At 29.4% G+C, this 19,882-nt stretch overlaps 1 protein-coding gene across 2 annotated transcripts in view; it reads right to left on the bottom strand.

The window, feature by feature from the left end:
* Positions 1–1,849: 1,849 nt before the first annotated feature.
* The window catches only part of LOC107456011 (mitogen-activated protein kinase-binding protein 1), an 86,285-nt gene continuing 68,252 nt past the window's right edge, over positions 1,850–19,882 (bottom strand). For both annotated transcript variants that reach the window (XM_016073776.3, XM_043051177.2), the window contains exons 19-33: positions 19,300–19,404; positions 19,024–19,183; positions 18,791–18,941; positions 17,864–17,919; positions 17,665–17,733; positions 15,690–15,892; positions 14,796–14,905; positions 13,291–13,546; positions 12,835–12,883; positions 10,931–11,002; positions 9,941–10,040; positions 9,771–9,857; positions 8,030–8,833; positions 4,505–4,581; positions 1,850–3,693 (exon numbers count right to left, since the gene is read on the bottom strand). In XM_016073776.3, the coding sequence (XP_015929262.1) occupies positions 3,367–3,693; positions 4,505–4,581; positions 8,030–8,833; positions 9,771–9,857; positions 9,941–10,040; positions 10,931–11,002; positions 12,835–12,883; positions 13,291–13,546; positions 14,796–14,905; positions 15,690–15,892; positions 17,665–17,733; positions 17,864–17,919; positions 18,791–18,941; positions 19,024–19,183; positions 19,300–19,404 (2,626 nt within the window). In that variant the 3' untranslated portion in view covers positions 1,850–3,366. The remainder of the gene's footprint in view (positions 3,694–4,504; positions 4,582–8,029; positions 8,834–9,770; positions 9,858–9,940; positions 10,041–10,930; positions 11,003–12,834; positions 12,884–13,290; positions 13,547–14,795; positions 14,906–15,689; positions 15,893–17,664; positions 17,734–17,863; positions 17,920–18,790; positions 18,942–19,023; positions 19,184–19,299; positions 19,405–19,882) is intronic.

Genomic DNA, 19,882 nt, shown 5'->3' with positions numbered 1-19,882 from the left:
CTATTGTAAATAATACCATATGTTGGCAACAAAACATTCAAATTTATTGAAGGTCCTTCATGACAAAGATGTGATATGCTTGTGCTTGTTACCAGAAAAATAAATAAATAAAAAAATAAATCTAATTTTGTCATAATACTGAAAACATAAAATTCTTATCAACACATACTGTCTCTAAAAAATTCTATCGTTTGTGACCGATATAATACTTTTTATGACTAAATTGTTTGAGTTAAAATTACATAAAATATTATTGGTAATTACTATGCAGTTATATGGAAGAAAATATAATATGTTCAGTGACTTTAAATATTTGAACATTATTTTTAGAAGTGAGCAAGTTTCAATATTTTGATAACTATGACATAAGCTCAACAATGATTCATAGACTATATATAAAGTTGAAAATAAAATATTACATTTCAAATAATTTAAGAAACAAGAAGGATAAAAAAAACAAAAACAAATTGGGATTACAAAATAATGGAAAATTTAAAAGCGAAATACCATGATAAAAATACTTTACAGAAAGAGAATACAAATTATTTTAATCGAGAATTTAGCTGGAAGTGAGCAAGTATTAACACTTTAATACTTAAGAATTATCCAAGAAATAAATTCAAAGTGATTTTAAGACATAAAATATAAATGAGATTTTAATATTTAAATAAACTAGCATATGAGTTTAATAAGCTAAATTAGAAAAGGTTATAAATTTATTTTCATATAAAATAATACATTTAAAACAACCTATACATTTTTAATAGCAAAAGTGATAAAAAAAAATAGGTGAATTATTTGAACATTTAAAACTAGAATATATTTAAAATAATTTTCAGAAATATAATACAAAATTATTTGATACTTTTATTAGTGAGCAAGTTTCAAGAGTACAATAAGTATGACTTAAATTTATAAATAAATTGTGAAACTAGAAAAGAGATATATGCAGGCTTCGTAGTGGGCAAAAGTAAAAAATCAGGACACTTTTGGAACAGTATACAGATGCATTTTAAAAAAGGCAAACTAAATAATATATTCTACTTAACTGTAAAACAAACAAATTTTACTGTAAAAAAAACAATACAAATTACTATTTTTAAATCCAGAATTGATTTGTTTGGGAAAAAAGAAAGTTTCAACAGTTTCTAGTATAATTTTATCCGTACAGAATATCTCATAACAGTTTCAAATCATTGCATGGAAAAATTTTCAACTACTGCTGCATTAAAAAAATAACTTCTATCGATTAGATAATATTTCCTTACACCAATATTTATTTAAAGTTTATAAGAGTTCAAAACTTATTTAATAAAATAATTTTAAAATAAGGTTTCACTAGACTTGAAAACACAGTGAATATGGGGTATAACATTTTTGTACCCAGTTTAGTTGATGATCTCTCAATTCAAGAGCTCTTCAATATGATTACTGTATTATTTATTGGAATCAATGCTTTTTAATATTAGAAGGAAAGTAAAAAAGCAAAACAACCACGAAATTACAAAACTCCAACCTATAATAATATTAGTTATTGTATTTGCAGAAAATAATGATTAAGTGGACAAACCATGAATCAATTGTATAAAAATTTAATTATGTAAACTTAACTCAGTTTTGTTTTGTAAAATGACTGAACTGACCAAAAAGTTTGAAACAACAAACTGTGCAAGTAAGGCTATATGCCTGAACTATGTATATACTTGTTAATTTATGAACAGTCTCCAAGTTCGAATAATAAAATATTTGTAACTTTTACAAACACTATTAACAAAAAAAGATGTTGGATTAAAAATCTAAAACTTTCAATCAATCATTTAAAATATAAATTTGTATTTGTAGAAAATGGGATATTATAAACACATACAAACATGAAGGAAAACGCTAAAAATCAAGATAAAATATTTTTCATGAGGAATGAAAGGACAACTACGAAGTCTGGTACACAATTAGTGAATAATATTTTTAGGTTAAACATTTTCGGTAGAAAGCAAGTGCAGAATACAATGATGAGAAGAGAAATTATGGTAAATGTAAAGGAGCAATTTTGAATCTGTGATAACATAAACAAAAATATAGTAATTTTATACAGTAATAGAATACAAAATGTGTTAATATTTGAGTTAGAATTGAGCAATTTTCTATATTATAATATCTATAACATAAGCTCAATAACAGTGTTTAAACTAAAGGGGCATAAATTAATTTGTAAATAAAATATAAATTATTCAGGATGCCTAATGCAGTCTGCAACCGCACTCTTTACTTTTGAACAGTAGCAGCTTTAGTTATGAAAGAGGTGTTTAAGCATACTAAAGTGGCTATGTGTTATAAGATGAAACTGGATACAAGAGCACCTTGTACAAAATTGATGAGTAAGTGTTTCAATCTCAAAAACTACATGAGGTAGAACATGACTTAGTACAAACAGACATCTTGTAGGGATTATTGTAAGGAAGAAGGTTTAAATAATGTATTTGTCTGTTAGTGACATGATAAATTAATTTAGAAAGTAGTAAAAAAAAAAACCTAGCTAGTTATCACAACATACCATTATTTCTAAAGCACAAAATTTTAGTTTAAAAATCACAATAAAAAAATTTTCTTTTAAAGATCATTATTTCATTGCAAAGGTAGGAAACCAAAAATAAATTAATGCGCTTTTTAACATTTATTCCACACTGAGTCTATTTATTAAAAAATAATTATGTTTCACCTTTTTAAAATCATCTTGTACAGTTTTCAAGATAAAAACACTGACTCTTCAGTTTTCTACCAGATGGTGCTACAAGCAGTCTTATCTTGTAGAGCATAGTTACTTTACTATAACTGAACAACACTTTTTTAATTATAGCTGAGGCTGTTTTGAATATTAAAAACGCAGATAAAGATTTCAGTGGGCACCCTGTATTCAATGCAACTATACATTCTTAATAGCAGGTGTGACTGGGGGGAAAATATAAGCAAATTATTTTATTTGATTAAACATCTTAAAAACTAAAAAAGATTTAAAATTGTTTGGATAAGGACACTTGTCAATGTAATAAAACACTTAAAAATGTCTAAACATCATAAAAACTTTCTGAGTTACAAGAAAGACATTGGAAATTCTGGAAGATTATTGTCCCTCAGAAAGCCAGGAAATCAAGGTTAATAAAAATGGAATGTTCATCCTTATAATAAAGAAAGAAAATATTAAAACTTGGTTTAAATAATAAAAATTTCTTCAAAATAGATGAAAGAAAAATATTATACAAAGTGTCATAGCAAACAAACCACTACAACTTCTATTCGCATTCATCATTTATAACTAAAAACATACTTCTTTCACACTTAACTCTATACATTACATAGAAAGAAACATTTTTAGTTATTTGGCTTATTTTGACTATTAGACATTTTTTGTTCAACTATGCTCAGCAGCTTGTCCGAGAACTGTTGTAAAAAAGCATTCATGGAGTCCGGTTGGGAAGCGGCATGTTGCGGATACCTCTGATCGTGTGAATTCCCATTAGGAAAAGGGAAATTCATGCTAGGAAGCCTTCTCAGGGAAGAGTCATAAGGAACATCTAACGGCCAAGGATTTAGCATGTTAAAAGCTGGTCGAAGGTTTTGTTGCGCTTGCCAAACACCATCAGCTAAAGTATTAGTCATGGTCGACTTCTCTTCAAGTGGAAGATCCGTTAATGAGAGCTGGAATGATAAAAAAAAAAGCACCGTTATGTTGTCATATCATAAAAGTATTGAAATAGTTTATATAGAAACTATGTAAAATAATGGACTGTGGGGAGAGTCATATGAATGTCGAGTTATGTTGACCTTCATCTATGAAGAGGTACCCTAACGTAGAATTGAGTTAACAAGTTTTATATACTAGTGAATTGGAATTGTATTTTGGTAGTGGTAGATTCACTACATTACTCCTCCACCAAAATTTTATCTGTGATAGAATTCGATGAATGAGATACCATTAGTTGATTCATTGCTGTTTTCTGAGAAGCCAGGAGAGGTGTATTAATATCGCTGTACTTTTGAGTGCTGATCGTGAGAATTGTATTAAGTTCACGTTTGTGGTTGCTCTCGGGTTGTCATTAATAGTAGTGTATATGGGTCGACGTTGTGCGTGGTCGAGACAGAGTAGCACAGCACGAGGAGGTGGATAATGTCAACGTCACAAGTAGCAAGTCAACTGCAATATGGACCATCCATTATGTTCAAATCGCAGCGGGCGTTTCTGTCAAGGTAGGCGTGTTCACATCTCGCACGAAGGTCCCCAATGTGGGGAGAGAAGTTTTAGACAGTATCAGTTTTTATCTATGAAAAGGTATCCCAACATAGAATCGAGTTAACATGTTTTATGTACCAGTGAATTGGAATTGTAGTTTTGTAGTGGTAGACTGAGTATTGTACTGTAATGAGTCTACCACTACATGGACAAATGATATTAATTTTGAAGTACTCATTATTATTTTATTTAAAATAATGTACATTTTAAGAAACTTACTCTATGTAAAACATGCATAGCAAAGGAAGAAACTCTTGCCAAATTTTCTGCAATGCTCTCACACACATTAGGAGTCACTATAAAAGAAATGAAAAAAGAAAATATTTAACAAACACTAAACATAACATATAACATACAAATTCAAAGGACTTCTTTAAAACTAATTGACATTTTAAGAAATGTGATTAAGACACCATACACAAAAAAAAATACAAATATTTGAAAGTTGGTGCTTTCCTTCATTAAGTAGTTAAAATTGACAAAAGAAAAATGATTGGGGGAAAAATTCAACAAGCAGAGGAAGAAGAAACTAAGAAAAAAGAATAAAAAGAAACTAGGGGGGAAAAGTGACAAAAAGACAGGAGAAAGGAAAAATTATATATATCTGCAGACATTAAAGAAATGAAATAATGAGATTTTACTAGCGACATATTTTAGGCTACGAGTTAAGTTCTGATACATCATGCATAATCATGTAAGTCAAAAAGAGAAAGTCAAAATTGGAAATAATATAAGCACTTACATTTAGGGAAGTAATATATATACAGTAGAACCCGTTTAAGAAGTTTTTCAAGGGAGTGGAAAGAAACGACTTATTAAACGGGAAAACTTATTAAACGGTGAAACTTACAAACACATTAATAAAAAACTAAAAAATTTGAAATTGTGTAACTTATATTAAATTCTCAGCCTAATGAAATAAATATTGAATTTTAATATTCATTTAGAAAAAAAATTGCTAATAAATAAAAACAAAGTAACCTACTTTATTTTTTGTTTCATACAATGTAATATACGTTGTTACAATAATTGACTAGATTTCTGTGAGAAAAAATCGTGTAAAGTGGTTTGTTTTTGTCTTTTCTCACCTACCTTTAAGTGAAAATTGTCCAACTGCTGTAAAAATTTAAACATTTCGGGGGTACATTTTCAACAGTGTAAATAAATTTCCTAAAAGTATCCAGCCCTTTCCTGGCATCAGAAAAGCTAGGTGGTTTAGCAATATCTTCTTCAGTTTCACTCAATTCTTCTGTATCATTTGTAACATCACAAATATCCTCTAATGTCAGCATATCACAAGGTAAAATTTCGTTGTCAACGGATACATATTCTTCAAACGATGCTGTGAAATTAAGTTTATTTTTGAATGACTTCCAATCATTAACAAAATTTACGTTTGTTTCTTCGTCTTCATCTGATATTTCATATTCAGCTTCTAAGAGATATTCTTCAGTTGTATCTCCGTCAGAGAATCCAGCTTTCCGAAAACAGTTAGCAATGGCAGATGGTGTTATTAATTCCCATGCTGATACAATTAACTCAATCGCTTCTAACATATTGACTTTTTTTAGCTCTCCAGTATTTTCAAGTCCTTCCAGCATCCGTTTCACAAGTCGCATTTTATAATGCTGCTTAAATACCTTAATAACTCCCTGATCCATTGGTTGTAGAACAGAAGTAGAATTTGGTGGTAAGAACTGCAACTTGATGTTAGTGTACTTATTCTCCTTGGAATGAGCAGCGCAGTTGTCTACGAAGATTATGATGTTTCGTTTTTCTTTTCGCATCTTACTGTCTAATTTTTTCAAATACGTTTCAAAAATTTTAATTGTCATCCAGGATTTTTGATTACTGTCATAATCACAAGGCAGTGACTTAACATTTCGAAAGCATCTTGGTTTTTTCGATTTACCGATAACTAAAATCGGTAATTTTTCTATACCATTCATACTGGCCCCAACTAAAATTGTCAAACGTTCTTTACTGTTTTTTCCGCCATGACAGGGTTCACCTTTAAAGGCAAAAGTTTTATCTGGTAAAAGATTGAAAAACAGTCCACATTCATCCATGTTAAAAATGTTCTTTGGTTGATACCCTGAAATAATTTCAGGTAATTTAGCTTTCCATTCTTCAGCTTCTTGTAAATCAACGCTGTTACAATCTCCTTTAATTGTTTTATAAACTAGACCAGCTCTTTTTTTCATCCGATCAATCCATCCATTGGAAGGCGTAAAATCAACATTCAATTTCTCCGCAATCTCTAATGCTTTTCCTCTAAGAAGAGTTCCGTTGACAGGTATGTTGGCGGATCTTGCTTGTTTAAACCATATCATCAGTTTCTCTTCAATATTTTCGTATTTTCCTTTCTTCACTTTTTTTACTTTCTGGGATGCACCGGAACAAGAAGAGTTTAAGATGATGTCTTTCTTAGCAATAATGCCATTTAACGTAGTAACAGGAAGATCTAAATTTTTTGCTATTTGAACTCGTGTTAATTGAGGATAGCTGTCAACAGCTTTTAAAATTTTTACTTTGTCATCAATAGATAGAGCTTTACGCTTAATGCCTTTACAGGACATTTTCCACAAAAATCAAACTTTTTACGATGATTTTTAAGATAACATAAGCGCCTACACTAAGAAAATTTTCAACGAAATGCTGCTAAATGTTTAGATGTATCTTTCTCTTCAGTTATTGAATGGGTGTGGACAGCAGTGAAGTTCGTGAGTCACCAGGCTATTCATTTAAGGTGGACACAATGACAAAGCTATTCCCTACATTCTTATCAGTTTCATAGTTCATCTAAAGGTTCACATTCCTTTGCTCACACCTGTTCCTGATAAGTCACCTTTCTTTGTAACAAAGGAGTGATGAAGGTCAGTGGTCAGTACCCATACATGTGTTTGTAAGGGCAAGTTAAAACTAAATAAGACATTTTAAATAAAATTTTAAAAAATTGAAATTAGGAGTGGAAACTTCTTAAACGGGAAAAAAACTTCTTATAAAAGTAAATTTAACATTATGGTAATTGGTTTTTTTAAAAAATAACTTCTTACGCGGGAAAACTTCTTAAAAGGGAACTTTTTAAGCGGGTTCCACTGTATATATATAAATCTTAATCTAAAGAAGTTTTTTTTAAAACCATTATTTATAATTACTTAAACTATTTCATAACCGTTGTTGAACAGGCGACCCAATTTTGGGTTTACCGGAACTGATGTTCAATTTTGTAGTCTTGTAATTTCGAACCTAATATAGAAGAAATGAGAATTTATGGATCAATCAAGTATTGGGAGAAATTTACCTTTGTGGAGGACTCTTTGATAGAACTAACATGCATTTGTGTTACACGGGGAGAAAAACCACGAAAACGCTCCACGGTTAGCCTGATGGCAAGGGATACTTTATTAACACTCAAAATACTGTAGTACTGACAATAGTACTATCCGTTGAGGAATAAGAGAAATATTTTTGCCATTAGTGGATATTTTATATCCAAATTTTAAAAATTTCAATAAATAGGAGAAATTTGAGAATATACGGGTAAACAGGAGATAGTCATAAAATACAACAGGAGACTTGGCAGGCATGAAATGTGATAAATTATGATAAATTTGTTTGTAATATTTTATAATTTAATTTAACATCCCATTATATTTTATTTATATTACATCACTAATTGTGTTCATTATATGCAAGTACAATGTTAAATAATAAAAGTTTCAGAAAATATTCATAGCTTACATGGCACTGAAGCTGGATCACACGAAAATAAAGAGGCATCTTCTGATTGACTTAAATTCCTCTTTCCCTCTGAGTTATCAGAATTAGAAAACGTGGAAGAAATCCCTGCCAGGCTGGGTTTGAGAGGCCTAATGTAATTTTTACGTGGGGAATATGACAGGTATCGGTTATTCTGCCAAGAGTCTTTACCAGACCTGAAGGAATCATTCGAAGAATTGTTCTTTAAGTCCCATTCGCTACGAGACTTCATCCTCAATTTTTGTAGTCCTAAACTAGAGGAAGACTCTACAGAGGAAGGTTTCAAATCTGGCGGATGTATACTATCCGTAAGACTGAAGTATCTGCTTCGCATGCCGTAGGGCCGGCTAGATGCCGAAGATCTATCATTCTTCATTGGAGTGGACTCAGTGGGTGATGAATCCGATGAAGAGTCTGACACATCACGATTCATTAGTTTGTTAGGAGTTTGGTTCCGTATTGGCAGTGGTTGTAGACTAGAACGTCCAGAGGGACTAGGTGTATTTCTTGAAAAGGACAAGCTGGTCGCAGAACGTTGGAAAGTTCGGTCTAAAGAGTACACGGATGAAGCTTTGCGGAGAGTTCCCGATAAGTTCTGTTTCTTGCTGTACAAGGAGCTGGAGCTGCTGCTACGAGACACTTCAGACTGGCTGGGAGTGGTTTTAGTTACTTGAACATCTTGAGAACTTTTGTTTGAGGTTAGGTTAGGGGACTGAGGTGGGGAAGTAGATACTGAGGCTGGATACATTTTGCTTTGACTCCATAATGGTGCATTAGATTCCGGACCTGAATAATAATTAAAAAAAAAAAAGATTAATAAATACAGGATGGAGCAGATAATTACATAAAATTGAATAAATAAACTCATATTTGCCAAACAACAGATAAGGAAAAAAATCCCAATACTAAAAAATATTCCACATAGACGAAATTTTAGGGATATTTTAAAACAAATGAGATTGAATTTAAAACCTTTCTTTACATTTAATAAATCCTAAAAATTCACAGTTTGAAATAACAAAATATTAATTTGTTTTTACGCAGCTGCAGCTAAAAAAAATTTAAGGTTATAAAAAATCATAGATAATTTTTTACTAAGTGTAAAAAAAAACAATTGAAGAGATTTTTGTTAAAAATTTCTTATCGTATAAATTTTTAAAACATTTTCGTTATAGGTAAGTTAATTTTTACAATCAATAACATTACTCGCATAATTTGGCATGTACACAATAAGCAATGTAAAAAAATATAAATACAAAATAAATTTTTTTTGGAACTTTCTTACAAATTATCTAAATTTTAGATACTTTTTTAAAGATATAAAAATTAAGAGACTAAGAGAAACTATCAAAGTCCAGAAGTCTGGTTGCAACAGGAATAATTTAATGTAAACATTGCATAATTCATAAAGACGTAACATTGGATTGATGCAGGCAATTCAAAGATCATATCACATCTGATTTTTATGGATTGAAATTTTATGGATTCTCGAAAGAATATCATTAATAAAAACAGGTTTCCTAACATTTTGCAATTTTCACAAGTCTTTGTTAAGCCTGAATAAAATAAACAAGCATACCTTACATGGAAATAAAAAAAAGATTTTGATGAAATTTTACAAAATCAACAAAATGCAATTCCTTTTAATTTGCCAAAGAAATTATAAAAAAAAAAATCCCATAAAAATGTTTGGGTTAAGGTTACAAAGTTAAATCCTTCTTACTATTTTCACTTTGTCTCAGAGTTAGAGACAGGCCCCTTTTCAGAGATTGCGATAAATCCATCATAGAAGCAGCTCGACGAATATCACCTAGAAGTTTTGATAAGACATGTGAATATGTAGTTTTATACTAAAAAAATAAATAAATAAAAAACATTTTTTTCAATACATACCAGGTGTGCCATTGGAGGGTACTTTAAACATTTCTCTATCTGGAGTACTGTGCAAATCAGCTATGCTTTTACTACTACTTAAGCCTCGTCTGTATCCAACCTAAAATTTGTTCATTAAAAAATATAATTAAAACTTAGAATTTATATGACATAAGATTAATAAAAAATTGTCAAAATTTCATACAAAAATCAACAAATTTTTAATATTCTTCAACTGTCATCATCAGTGCAAAGGTTGAGAGAAATGTGTGTTTTTTCCTTCCCCATATGTTGCATTACTATTTTATGCTTCACATACTTCCGAGTTTTATGATTTTCACATAATCCTGTCTAATGTCAATTGATTGGTAAATTCTTTTTATTATGTGTCTTGGACATTTATTTATAGTGCTGAACTTTCAACTGAAACAACATTCTGTCTTCATATTTTTCAAACAGCGACAGAAACAATGTCAAAATAGAACTCAGAATTAATTTTAAGAATGAAATATGTTGAATTAACAAAAATTATAATAAAAAATAAGACTTGAAACATATAACAATTTCCTAAAATTATTAAATGCATAAATTATTTACTACATCTCATTAAAATCTGAACAAAAAAAAAGAAATAGTGTTTGATCAAAATTTAAACTTTACATATGTAACTAACAAAATGTATGATATGATTGACAACTATAATGACCTAAATAAAGTGAAATCATTTTTAAAGTTTAACTAAATCATATTATATTCTTACAAAATAAGCACACAACATTTAGTGCTAAAACTTTAAACTTAAAAAGCGTCCATAAGCAAGAAAATTTCTACAACCAATTGAGACAACATTTATGTTACATACAAAATTAAGAAGAATCTTTTTAATTTAATAGTTTAATATTTTAAAATAAAAACAAACAGTACATATGGGTTACAATTTTCAGTAATTTTTTAAGTTTGTAATACAACAAAACCTTTTTTTTTAACAATAGTATATTTCAGACAACTCACACTTTCTAATTTCTTTTTAGCATCACTTAATGCTTTCAATAGTTCTTCTCTTTTTCTTGTAGGTGTACTCATCTGAAAAAAGATCAACATAAGTTAATCTTTTTATTATAAATTATTCTGGAAATGCTAAAAGTGTGCTTTATATTCTAGAAATTCTTCATTATATTCTAGTTTCATTTCTTTTTTCTGCATAAAAATTCGGCTATTAAAGCAATCAAAAAGAGGAGACTTACATAAAAAGCTTATGTTAGTTTTTATCACATACTGGAGGATGAAATTACCAAATTTTTTTCTTCTCAATGAAGTTCTTTTTTTTCCTTCAATTTTTTAATCTTTTTGTGGAAAGAAAAAATAAATAAAAGATTATCATTTTATGCATACATAAAAGAATACATATATTTGAAAAAAAAAAAAAAAATCCTTTTTTTTTGCTGCACTTAGTCGTCATTATTGATTTGCGCCATTCCACGAATTAGCGAAAAAATCACATGTCTGAATGTTTCATCAAACATATGATATACATATTACAGTCAAAGCCCACTGTAGTGAACACGGCTTATAGTGAATTCCCGGATATAGTGAACGAAATGTTCGGTCCCGTGTCTTGCTATACACGTATAATGCTATTTTTTGTGGATAATCATTTTCAAATCAAAATGATTATCCACAATCAAAACCAAAAAAGTGAGGAAGTTGGATATAATGAACTTTTTTCTGTCTTCGACTGATTTTTTTTCATTTTTTCTTCATTTTGTTTGTAATAACTTTGAAATTTCTTCAAAATAAATACATATATAGATTTTTAAAACCATCTATTGAGGGGAATATAGTGATAAGCATTTTTTCTTGTTTGCTTCCTTTATCTCACTTTCCCACCCTGAACAAACCAAGCAGATGTTTCCAACCCAGGCAGATGATGCATCTGTAAGGTGTCAGTGGGATCAATATGCATTTTCTGTCAGAGGGAATGAGTAATTATTCATTATAGGTAAAAGGGTTGGACACTAATATGTGTTGATAAGGCCCTCATTTCAACTCCTTTTTGCTCTCAGTTCAGTTAAAAAAAAACCTGCAAACAAGTATCTCAAATTTAACTATGGCGAGCAGTAAGCATAAAACGTTCTCCATTGATGATAAAATGGGCATAATTAGATAAATTGAAAATGGATGCAATCAAGCTGATATTTACAGAGAATATAAACTACCCAAATCAGCAGTTTGTAACACATGGAAAAATAGGCAATTAATAATTTCTGCTCATGAAAAAAATTTAGATGGCATAAAAAAGTTGAGAAAAGCAGATCACAAGGATGTTGAAGAAGCATTACTGAAGTGGTTCAACATTAAAAAAAAGCCGCAATCTACCAGTATCTAGGCAAATGTCGATCAATTTGCTAAGCGATTTTGTGTGCTTACTTTTATGTGCTCAAATGGCAGGTTATACAGGTTTAAAAAGCGGAATAACAGAAATTCTGGAAAAATTATCTGAGAGTCGGGAAGTGTTTCCATTTCCGATGTTGAGGATTGCTCATCAGCAGAAGATTACTATTTTTTTTTGTACCCAAGATGAAGAGTAATGAAAAATAACACATTTTTTGCTACTACATAATAATTTTCAGCCATTTATTTGAATAATGTGTAATAAAAGGGAGGAGTTTGGGAACCATTAGTTAAATTGCCTGCGTAACGGATATAGTGCACTCCCGGTTATAGTGACCAGAAATTTCACTCCCTTGAAGGATCACTGTAGCGGAGTATGACTGTAGTACCATTTTAAAATACATATACAATAATTAATTGCTACTGAACATGCTTGCATTTTTAAACTAATCAGGAAAAATGTTCATCAATCATCATAAACAAGATACATAATTAGAAATTATACAAAGAGTAATATGACCAACCTGTCTCTCTGGTGGAACAGGGGATTTAGAATTTCCATTAGTAAGGATTCTAGAAGGAAAAAAAAATACATATTTACACAAAAAATATCTAAAAATTATGTGCTTAAATAAAAAATAAATATTAAATTATATTTAAAATTTGATATTTTAAAGATTGATGACTAAACACTGTGCAACAATGATCTTATTCAATTTAATTAGAAAGGCAGGTTTAAAAATCTTTCATACAAAAAATAAAAATTATGATTTTCACAAACTGTGGATAGAAATGGTATTTTTTTAAATGACCAAAATGGTTTTGCTCTTAGATTATTAGGAGAGCAAGAGATTGAAAATTTTTATACTACGCAGTGATGTACAAGATTTATTTATTAGCATAATTGATAACTCTGTATAAATCAAATGAAAAGATTCTATTCAATAGAACATAAGAATTAAAAAAAATAAATATATTACCTCCTTGTTTGTAAATGAGATCCAGCCAAGAACTTTGCAGATATACTTTGCCTGTAGAAATTTTTATCAAAAACATCATCTGAGTGCAATTCAATGGAATCTGTTTTCTCTAAACTCTCATAATTGCTTTTCATAAACTTTTCCCTCTGCCCCAGCCTTTCCAGATTCTCAGTACTAATACACAAGGAGCTCAGGAATGATCGATCACTATCAATGGGCGTGCTAACTTCTTCGTCATCACTGTTTGCTTCGTGTTCTGGAAGGGGGAGGAGGCAATAAATATATGAAAAGGTATGAAATATATACTTACAAACAAAATTTATACAGCTGACCCATTTGTCCCAAGATTGGACCAATATATTTAAAAACAATTTAATACAGTGCTACCAATTTTTAAAATTATCGTACCTGGTCCAAACCACAAGAGAAAAAAGAAAAGTAATGGTCAAAAACCCAAATAGATCTAATGACTAGCTAAGCATTAATCACACTTTTGCAGAAATATCTACGAAATATATGGCATTAAGATTTGAAAAAAAAAAATTCAAATAATAATAAAGGAAAAACACTTATTGTTCAAAACGAATTCACCTTCGGCATAGAGCAAAATGAATCAACGGCAACAAAATACAAATACTGGTATTTAAAAACTTGTTAATTGCCATATTATTTTTCAAGTACATGCTTTCAAATTTCTGGTATTTTTTATTTTATCAGAAAACTGCAATCGCCCCCAAAACATTTGAAGTTATTTTACACTAGTTCAAAATTTCATGGGGTCTGAATTTGGTTAAAGATTTCATTCAAGTTCAAGTTATTTTTTTCTAATTTATGGCTAATATTAAAATATGAATAATATTTAAAAGTAGTCTAATTAATAAAATTTCATATTTAGGATAACAATTACTTCAGAGTTATTTAACTAATAAATTTTATGTTTAAAATATGTTAGTTTTTTTTGTTACATTATTGGTCCGAAAATTTAAATCCTACATTTACTTGATAACGACAAGATTTAGTTGTAAACGATATACAACATTTAAATTTTACATAAATCTACGAGATGTCAGGAATTAGTTTTATTCACTTTAGTAATGAACCTGTTGTGTTAACCATATTTTTAGAAATAATAATTAAGTACCCACTAAAAATGCTACTCTGGCCTCCAACAACATTGTATCTTTTAGGTGTGAGCCATAGCTTAATTATTCCTAAATTGATGTGTTTTTAATTTAAGGTCTGTTGCCCCTTATTCTTTAAGGTCATTGTTTGGTCATCTACCGATTCTCTAGTAAATTAAAAAAATTGTGATGTTAATGTTTATCATGATTTCATCATCAAGGGCTCTGCCTGCCTACCAAGATTTCAACATGCATGGTTTTATTCCCAATCATTTTTCTATTAAGGAATTCAATACCAAATCAGGAAATTATTAAGCAAAACTTTTATATGCTGAAAATAATTTATATATGGTGAATTTTTTTTCAATCATGTATGTTACTAACCCAGTGTGTTTATTGCTAGTGCTTCTCCTTGATGGTGCTCAAGTTTAGGTTTTTGGGCATATCCTGGATTTTCCTTTGAGATTTCATTATTGGCACAAACATGAAAAGAACTAAATGAAATATAATACCAAATCAGTAATACATATATAAAAAACATTACACACTCACTGTACATAAGTACAAAATATTATACAAAATTAAATATTTGATATTATTCATAAAACTACAGTCTGCAAGAAACAGAATTTTATGCAACTGTTTAACAAGTAGACTTGATAATACAAGTAAATAAAAACAATATTTTGCAGAAAAGATGAAAAAATGTAAAAATTACATTATAATATAAGTTAAGTCCCATCAGACATCAACTAAAAAAATGAGACAATCTAGCGTGATCCACCGGTGGGTCACCCAGGCGTGATTGTGTTAAAGCAAATTTTCACCAGCCTAGTGAACACAGGAATGACGAAAACTGCAATTATGGTTTAGAAAAAGTGAAAGAATTCTGCAACAATCATTCGTTAGTCGAAGGAGTCAGGAAGTTATAGGTTACACAATTTCAAAACAAAAAGCAAAGGTTATGTTTAAGAAAATCCAAAAAGCTGTTAAGACACAATTATTTTGTACTAACTTATATTTAGATTTTTATAAATCAAAGAAAAAATTAACCGTCTTTCAGTGAAATATATATTAGACAAGAAAAAAGCCTAATATATGTTAATTTAGTTTTAAACTTGTTGGTAAAGAAAGGAATTGGATATTTCAAGTCTAAAGAATAAGTTTAAGTATACTAAAGTATTATATGACATAGCAACTAGTTATTACATATAATGTTTCATGACAAAAATAAAAAGTAACAATTCAAATTGAATCATATAAAAAAGAAGCACTAACACATCAATGACATCAGATCCATCTTCAGAGATAGGGTAGTAAATCATTTCGCTTATTTCAGAATCAGACCGTTCATCCTCTGCATCCAAGTCTTCTGAACGTAAGACATTTGAATTAGACAGTGGAAATGCTCGTTCTCTTTTGTTTCTGAGATTACCATCGGGATGGCGCAGAACTGCATTATTTACACCACCATTCATTTCCTAGGAAAAAAATTACAAGACTCTTTACTCAAAATGCATTAAAATTACTATTCAGGGGCACACATGGATGAAGAAACTTTCCTGAATAACCAGCCACAAAAACTTTAAAATAGCATGTTGGGATCACAAAATAAGTAATGTAAAACTGTAATTGCAAAAAACTTAGGGTGTACTTAGATCCTATTTGGAAGTACATGTATGGCTCACATATGCAAAAAAGAAAAATCTAAAATTTAATTTCTGTTCAGAAAACGGATTTCGTAACTGTATCCGATTAATGCGATGTTAAATTGACTTTTGAAAATACAATTTTTCTCCAAAACAATATGACTAATGTTGAGACAATAAACAAATAAAATGGCTAGTAAAAAGAAATAAGTTTTTCAATACAGTAGTATTTTTATCCAAAGCTGTGAAAGAAAGATATATTTTTTTTCCAGAGCTATGGATGCTTTCTTAGTGTTCAAGTGGTAAGTCAAAAGGTTTTGTGGACCAACTTTAATCCAATCCATGACCACAAATTGCCCATCCTGGTAGTATTAACAAATGTACCATTTCCATAAATTTAAAATGGAGTGACAAAATAAAAGTAAAAGTGACTTTTAAAAAAGTACTCAATAACCAAAAGTTATAACATAGAAAAAAGGCAATTAATGCAGAATATAAATTAAAGATTTAAAAAAGATAAATGCAATTAGGTCAAACATGTGTATAGAATAAAATTGTTGTTGCTGAATGTTTATGTTATCGAAATGGAATTCAGAGATGAGTGGATCGGAGAAAGACGTATTTATTAGTACGTTACACAAACAGAGAGTTATACAGTTGGAAAGTACACTGGGATAGAACTAATGGAAAAAAAATCAGAGTAACAGATTAACTTGAATTTACAGCCTTCTTGGCTTTACATTCAACATACAATCAGAACAGGAATGCATGTGGATGCAGAAGAAAGCTGCTTCAAATAAATAATAGTTTTTTTCTCAACAGTTTATAATGTGCTACATACATGTAATATTAAAATAATTATATATATTATCTAATTCTTATATCGATCTTGTATTTAACCCACTATCAATTAAAATTTCAAAAAAAGTGTAATAATATTGATTTAATTATCTAAGAAAATTTGGTGATGTAGTCTTTAGTGGCAGGGGAAACTGATCACCCACATTATTAAAATATTAATAGACCTCAGTATTTTTAAGAAAGATATGAAAACCCTCTTCAAGGTGAAATCCATAATATAAAGTTAAATTTCTAGGGCCTTTGGACCCTGCCTAAGCATATTCCGATTTTAATATTCGAAATCCTACAGCCACTGTTCTCTACCATGACCAGCTATGCTAAATTCTCAATGTTAATGCCTTTAAAATATATATTTATCGACATAATTTTTTATTACGAAGTTCATTACATATATGATTTGAAAAAAATCATAGGCAAAATTAAATATTAAACACAAAAATATTGTTTTGAATTTTACATTTTCTAGAAGAAATTCAAAGAAAAGCAGACTATTCAGCCCTGTTTTCCCCATTTTATAGTTTTGTTTCGAAAATGAGATCTTGATTTTAAAAATTTTCTATTTGAATATTGGAGTAATGATTTTATTTTAAAAAAAAAAAAAAAAAAAATAAGAAAAGAAAAGCAGTTTGTTAAGTATTCTTAGTGTCACTATAAATTAAAGGAATTGAAGTTTATGTAAATAAATTGAATTAAAAAAGTCCTTAATAACATGTTTAGAAAATTTACAAAAGGAATGTGCTCACCCCAGCAATGCTTCCATTTAAAATTTCTCTTCTGCTCTGTTCCATTGAATTGAAGGAATCGTTTGGGAGCTATAATAAAATAATTATTGGTAAATATATTTTTATGTGAAAAACAATTTTAGAGTTAAAAGAATTAATAACTTATAGTTGTCTATTAAGAATTTAGACATGATTTAGAAGGAATTATTATTTTACTCACATTAGTAGATTCATTCTGGTTAAAATCTTCATTTCCATTTTTGGCCTGATGCTCTTCTAAAAGAGAGAATTCAAATTTAATTATACGGACAATTCAAATAGGCTATTTCTAGAATTAAACAAACCATGATAAAACCTCTAGTAGATTTTAAAAACTTATTGTGCATTACTCATATTTATTTAAAAATAGTGATCTTTTATGTTGGAAAAAAAATAGAAAAATTAATGGAGAGCTTTAGAGATTTAAAATATTTAATCCCCAAACCTCAATTATCACATGTTCAGATAACTACATTCCAAATGATATGATTTTATAAGTATTTTTACCTCTCATATTATATTTTTCATTTGTATTATAAAATCAGAAGAAACTGTGAAAATATTTTCCTTTTTCGTGATTCTGTACAGATATTTTTTAAAAGGTCAAAATTTTGTAAAAAAAAAAAAAAAAATATTAATTTATTGAATCTAAAACTAATCGACAGTTAGTTTTTTATTTATTTATTTATAATTTTTTTTTTATGTCAGAGTGATAAAAGCGTGAACATAAATTTATTATTCATGGAGCAATTCAAGAAGCACATCTTCCAAACAGTTGTAGTTTTAAAATTAAAAAGGACTCTAATTTCTCACAAAAATAAAATTTCGTGAAAGGAATATCTTTAAACTGAAAAAGATTATGATTTGTTCGTTATATCGATAAAATTTATGAAAGGACCATTTTCATGTTAAAATAGTGTGTGAAAGGTCTATTTAAGGATGAAATGTACTTTTCAAAATGGCCTCTGGTTATAATGTAATTAAAAAAAAAAAGTTTTAAGAAACATTTGTCACTAGAAAAATAAGCGTTCTTTCTAGCAAATTTAGAGATTTACAGAAATAAAATTCGCTTTGTAAAGGAAACATACAAAGTCCTTTTTTTTCTCACCTGGAACATTAGGAAAAGGTATAACAGAGTCAGCCTCCAAAAAAGATCGAACCACAAGGCCTTGGCCATCAACTCTCTGAGCCCAACGCCCTCTAGGGGGTATGGGTGGGGGTAAATTCTGATTAGAATTGTCAGGCAGTTTTTCAAGTACCTAAATATAATACATAAATTTTATAGGAAATATTGAAGTTAAGAAAACAGCAAACTAAAAGGATAAAAAAATGGCACAGTACTTGTTTCTTGGCCCATAATGGTAATTGACCAATACTAAATCTATAGCCTGGAGGGGTTGTTTCATTGGCATTCACATTATTGACTAGGTCTGAATTATCAGTCTTATCTCCATTATTATCCAACAGTTGAATAGGCTTTGTGATAGCTATGGCATTCTTTCTGTTAAAACAAAATTGAAATTGTAGTTCTCATAATTAATAAACAACTTATTTGAAAGAACACTTGAGAAATATTTTAATTACATTATTAGAGAGAATACTATAAATAATGTTTACCTGCCATCTTGCCATAAACTTGGAAGACCAGAACCTTCAATAAGAATTTGCTTATTCAGCATGTTTTGAGTTACATCAATCGGCAATCTCCACAAGAATATGCACCTAAAAAACATAAAATGAATGCATAAACGTAAAATAATTTTTTCATTGTTATGAAAAAGGAAAAAGGAACATTTTTATTGAAAGGGAAATATGAAATGAGTCAGCCAAATGAATCAAAACATCTGGAGGAAAAAAAAAGTATCACAATGAAACCTCGTGGGAGCGACTATTCTCTGTTCCACAGTAAAATGGTCGTTGATGGAGGTTGGTCGTTCTTAGAGGTTACTCCGTAGACTTCAAAATAGTTATCGAAGGTACACTTCTCGCAAATAATTTTAATTTTAGTCAGTGTCCTTTTCTTGGTGCGGAAATGCCACTTCTGTTTGGCGTTATGAAAAGATGAATAAGATTTAGTGTTTATGAAACTGTTCCGAATTGATATAATTATGTGTAAGAACAAATTTACCAATTATGGACGATAATGCTAATTTAAATAATAAACAATGTTTTTTGTTAATTTTGCATTTAAATTCATATC

Source organism: Parasteatoda tepidariorum, chromosome 8 (assembly GCF_043381705.1).
Source record: "Parasteatoda tepidariorum isolate YZ-2023 chromosome 8, CAS_Ptep_4.0, whole genome shotgun sequence".
NCBI lineage: Eukaryota > Metazoa > Arthropoda > Arachnida > Araneae > Theridiidae > Parasteatoda > Parasteatoda tepidariorum.
The sequence above is the reverse complement of the archived record's forward strand: the minus strand, read 5'-3'. Positions and strand labels throughout refer to the sequence as shown.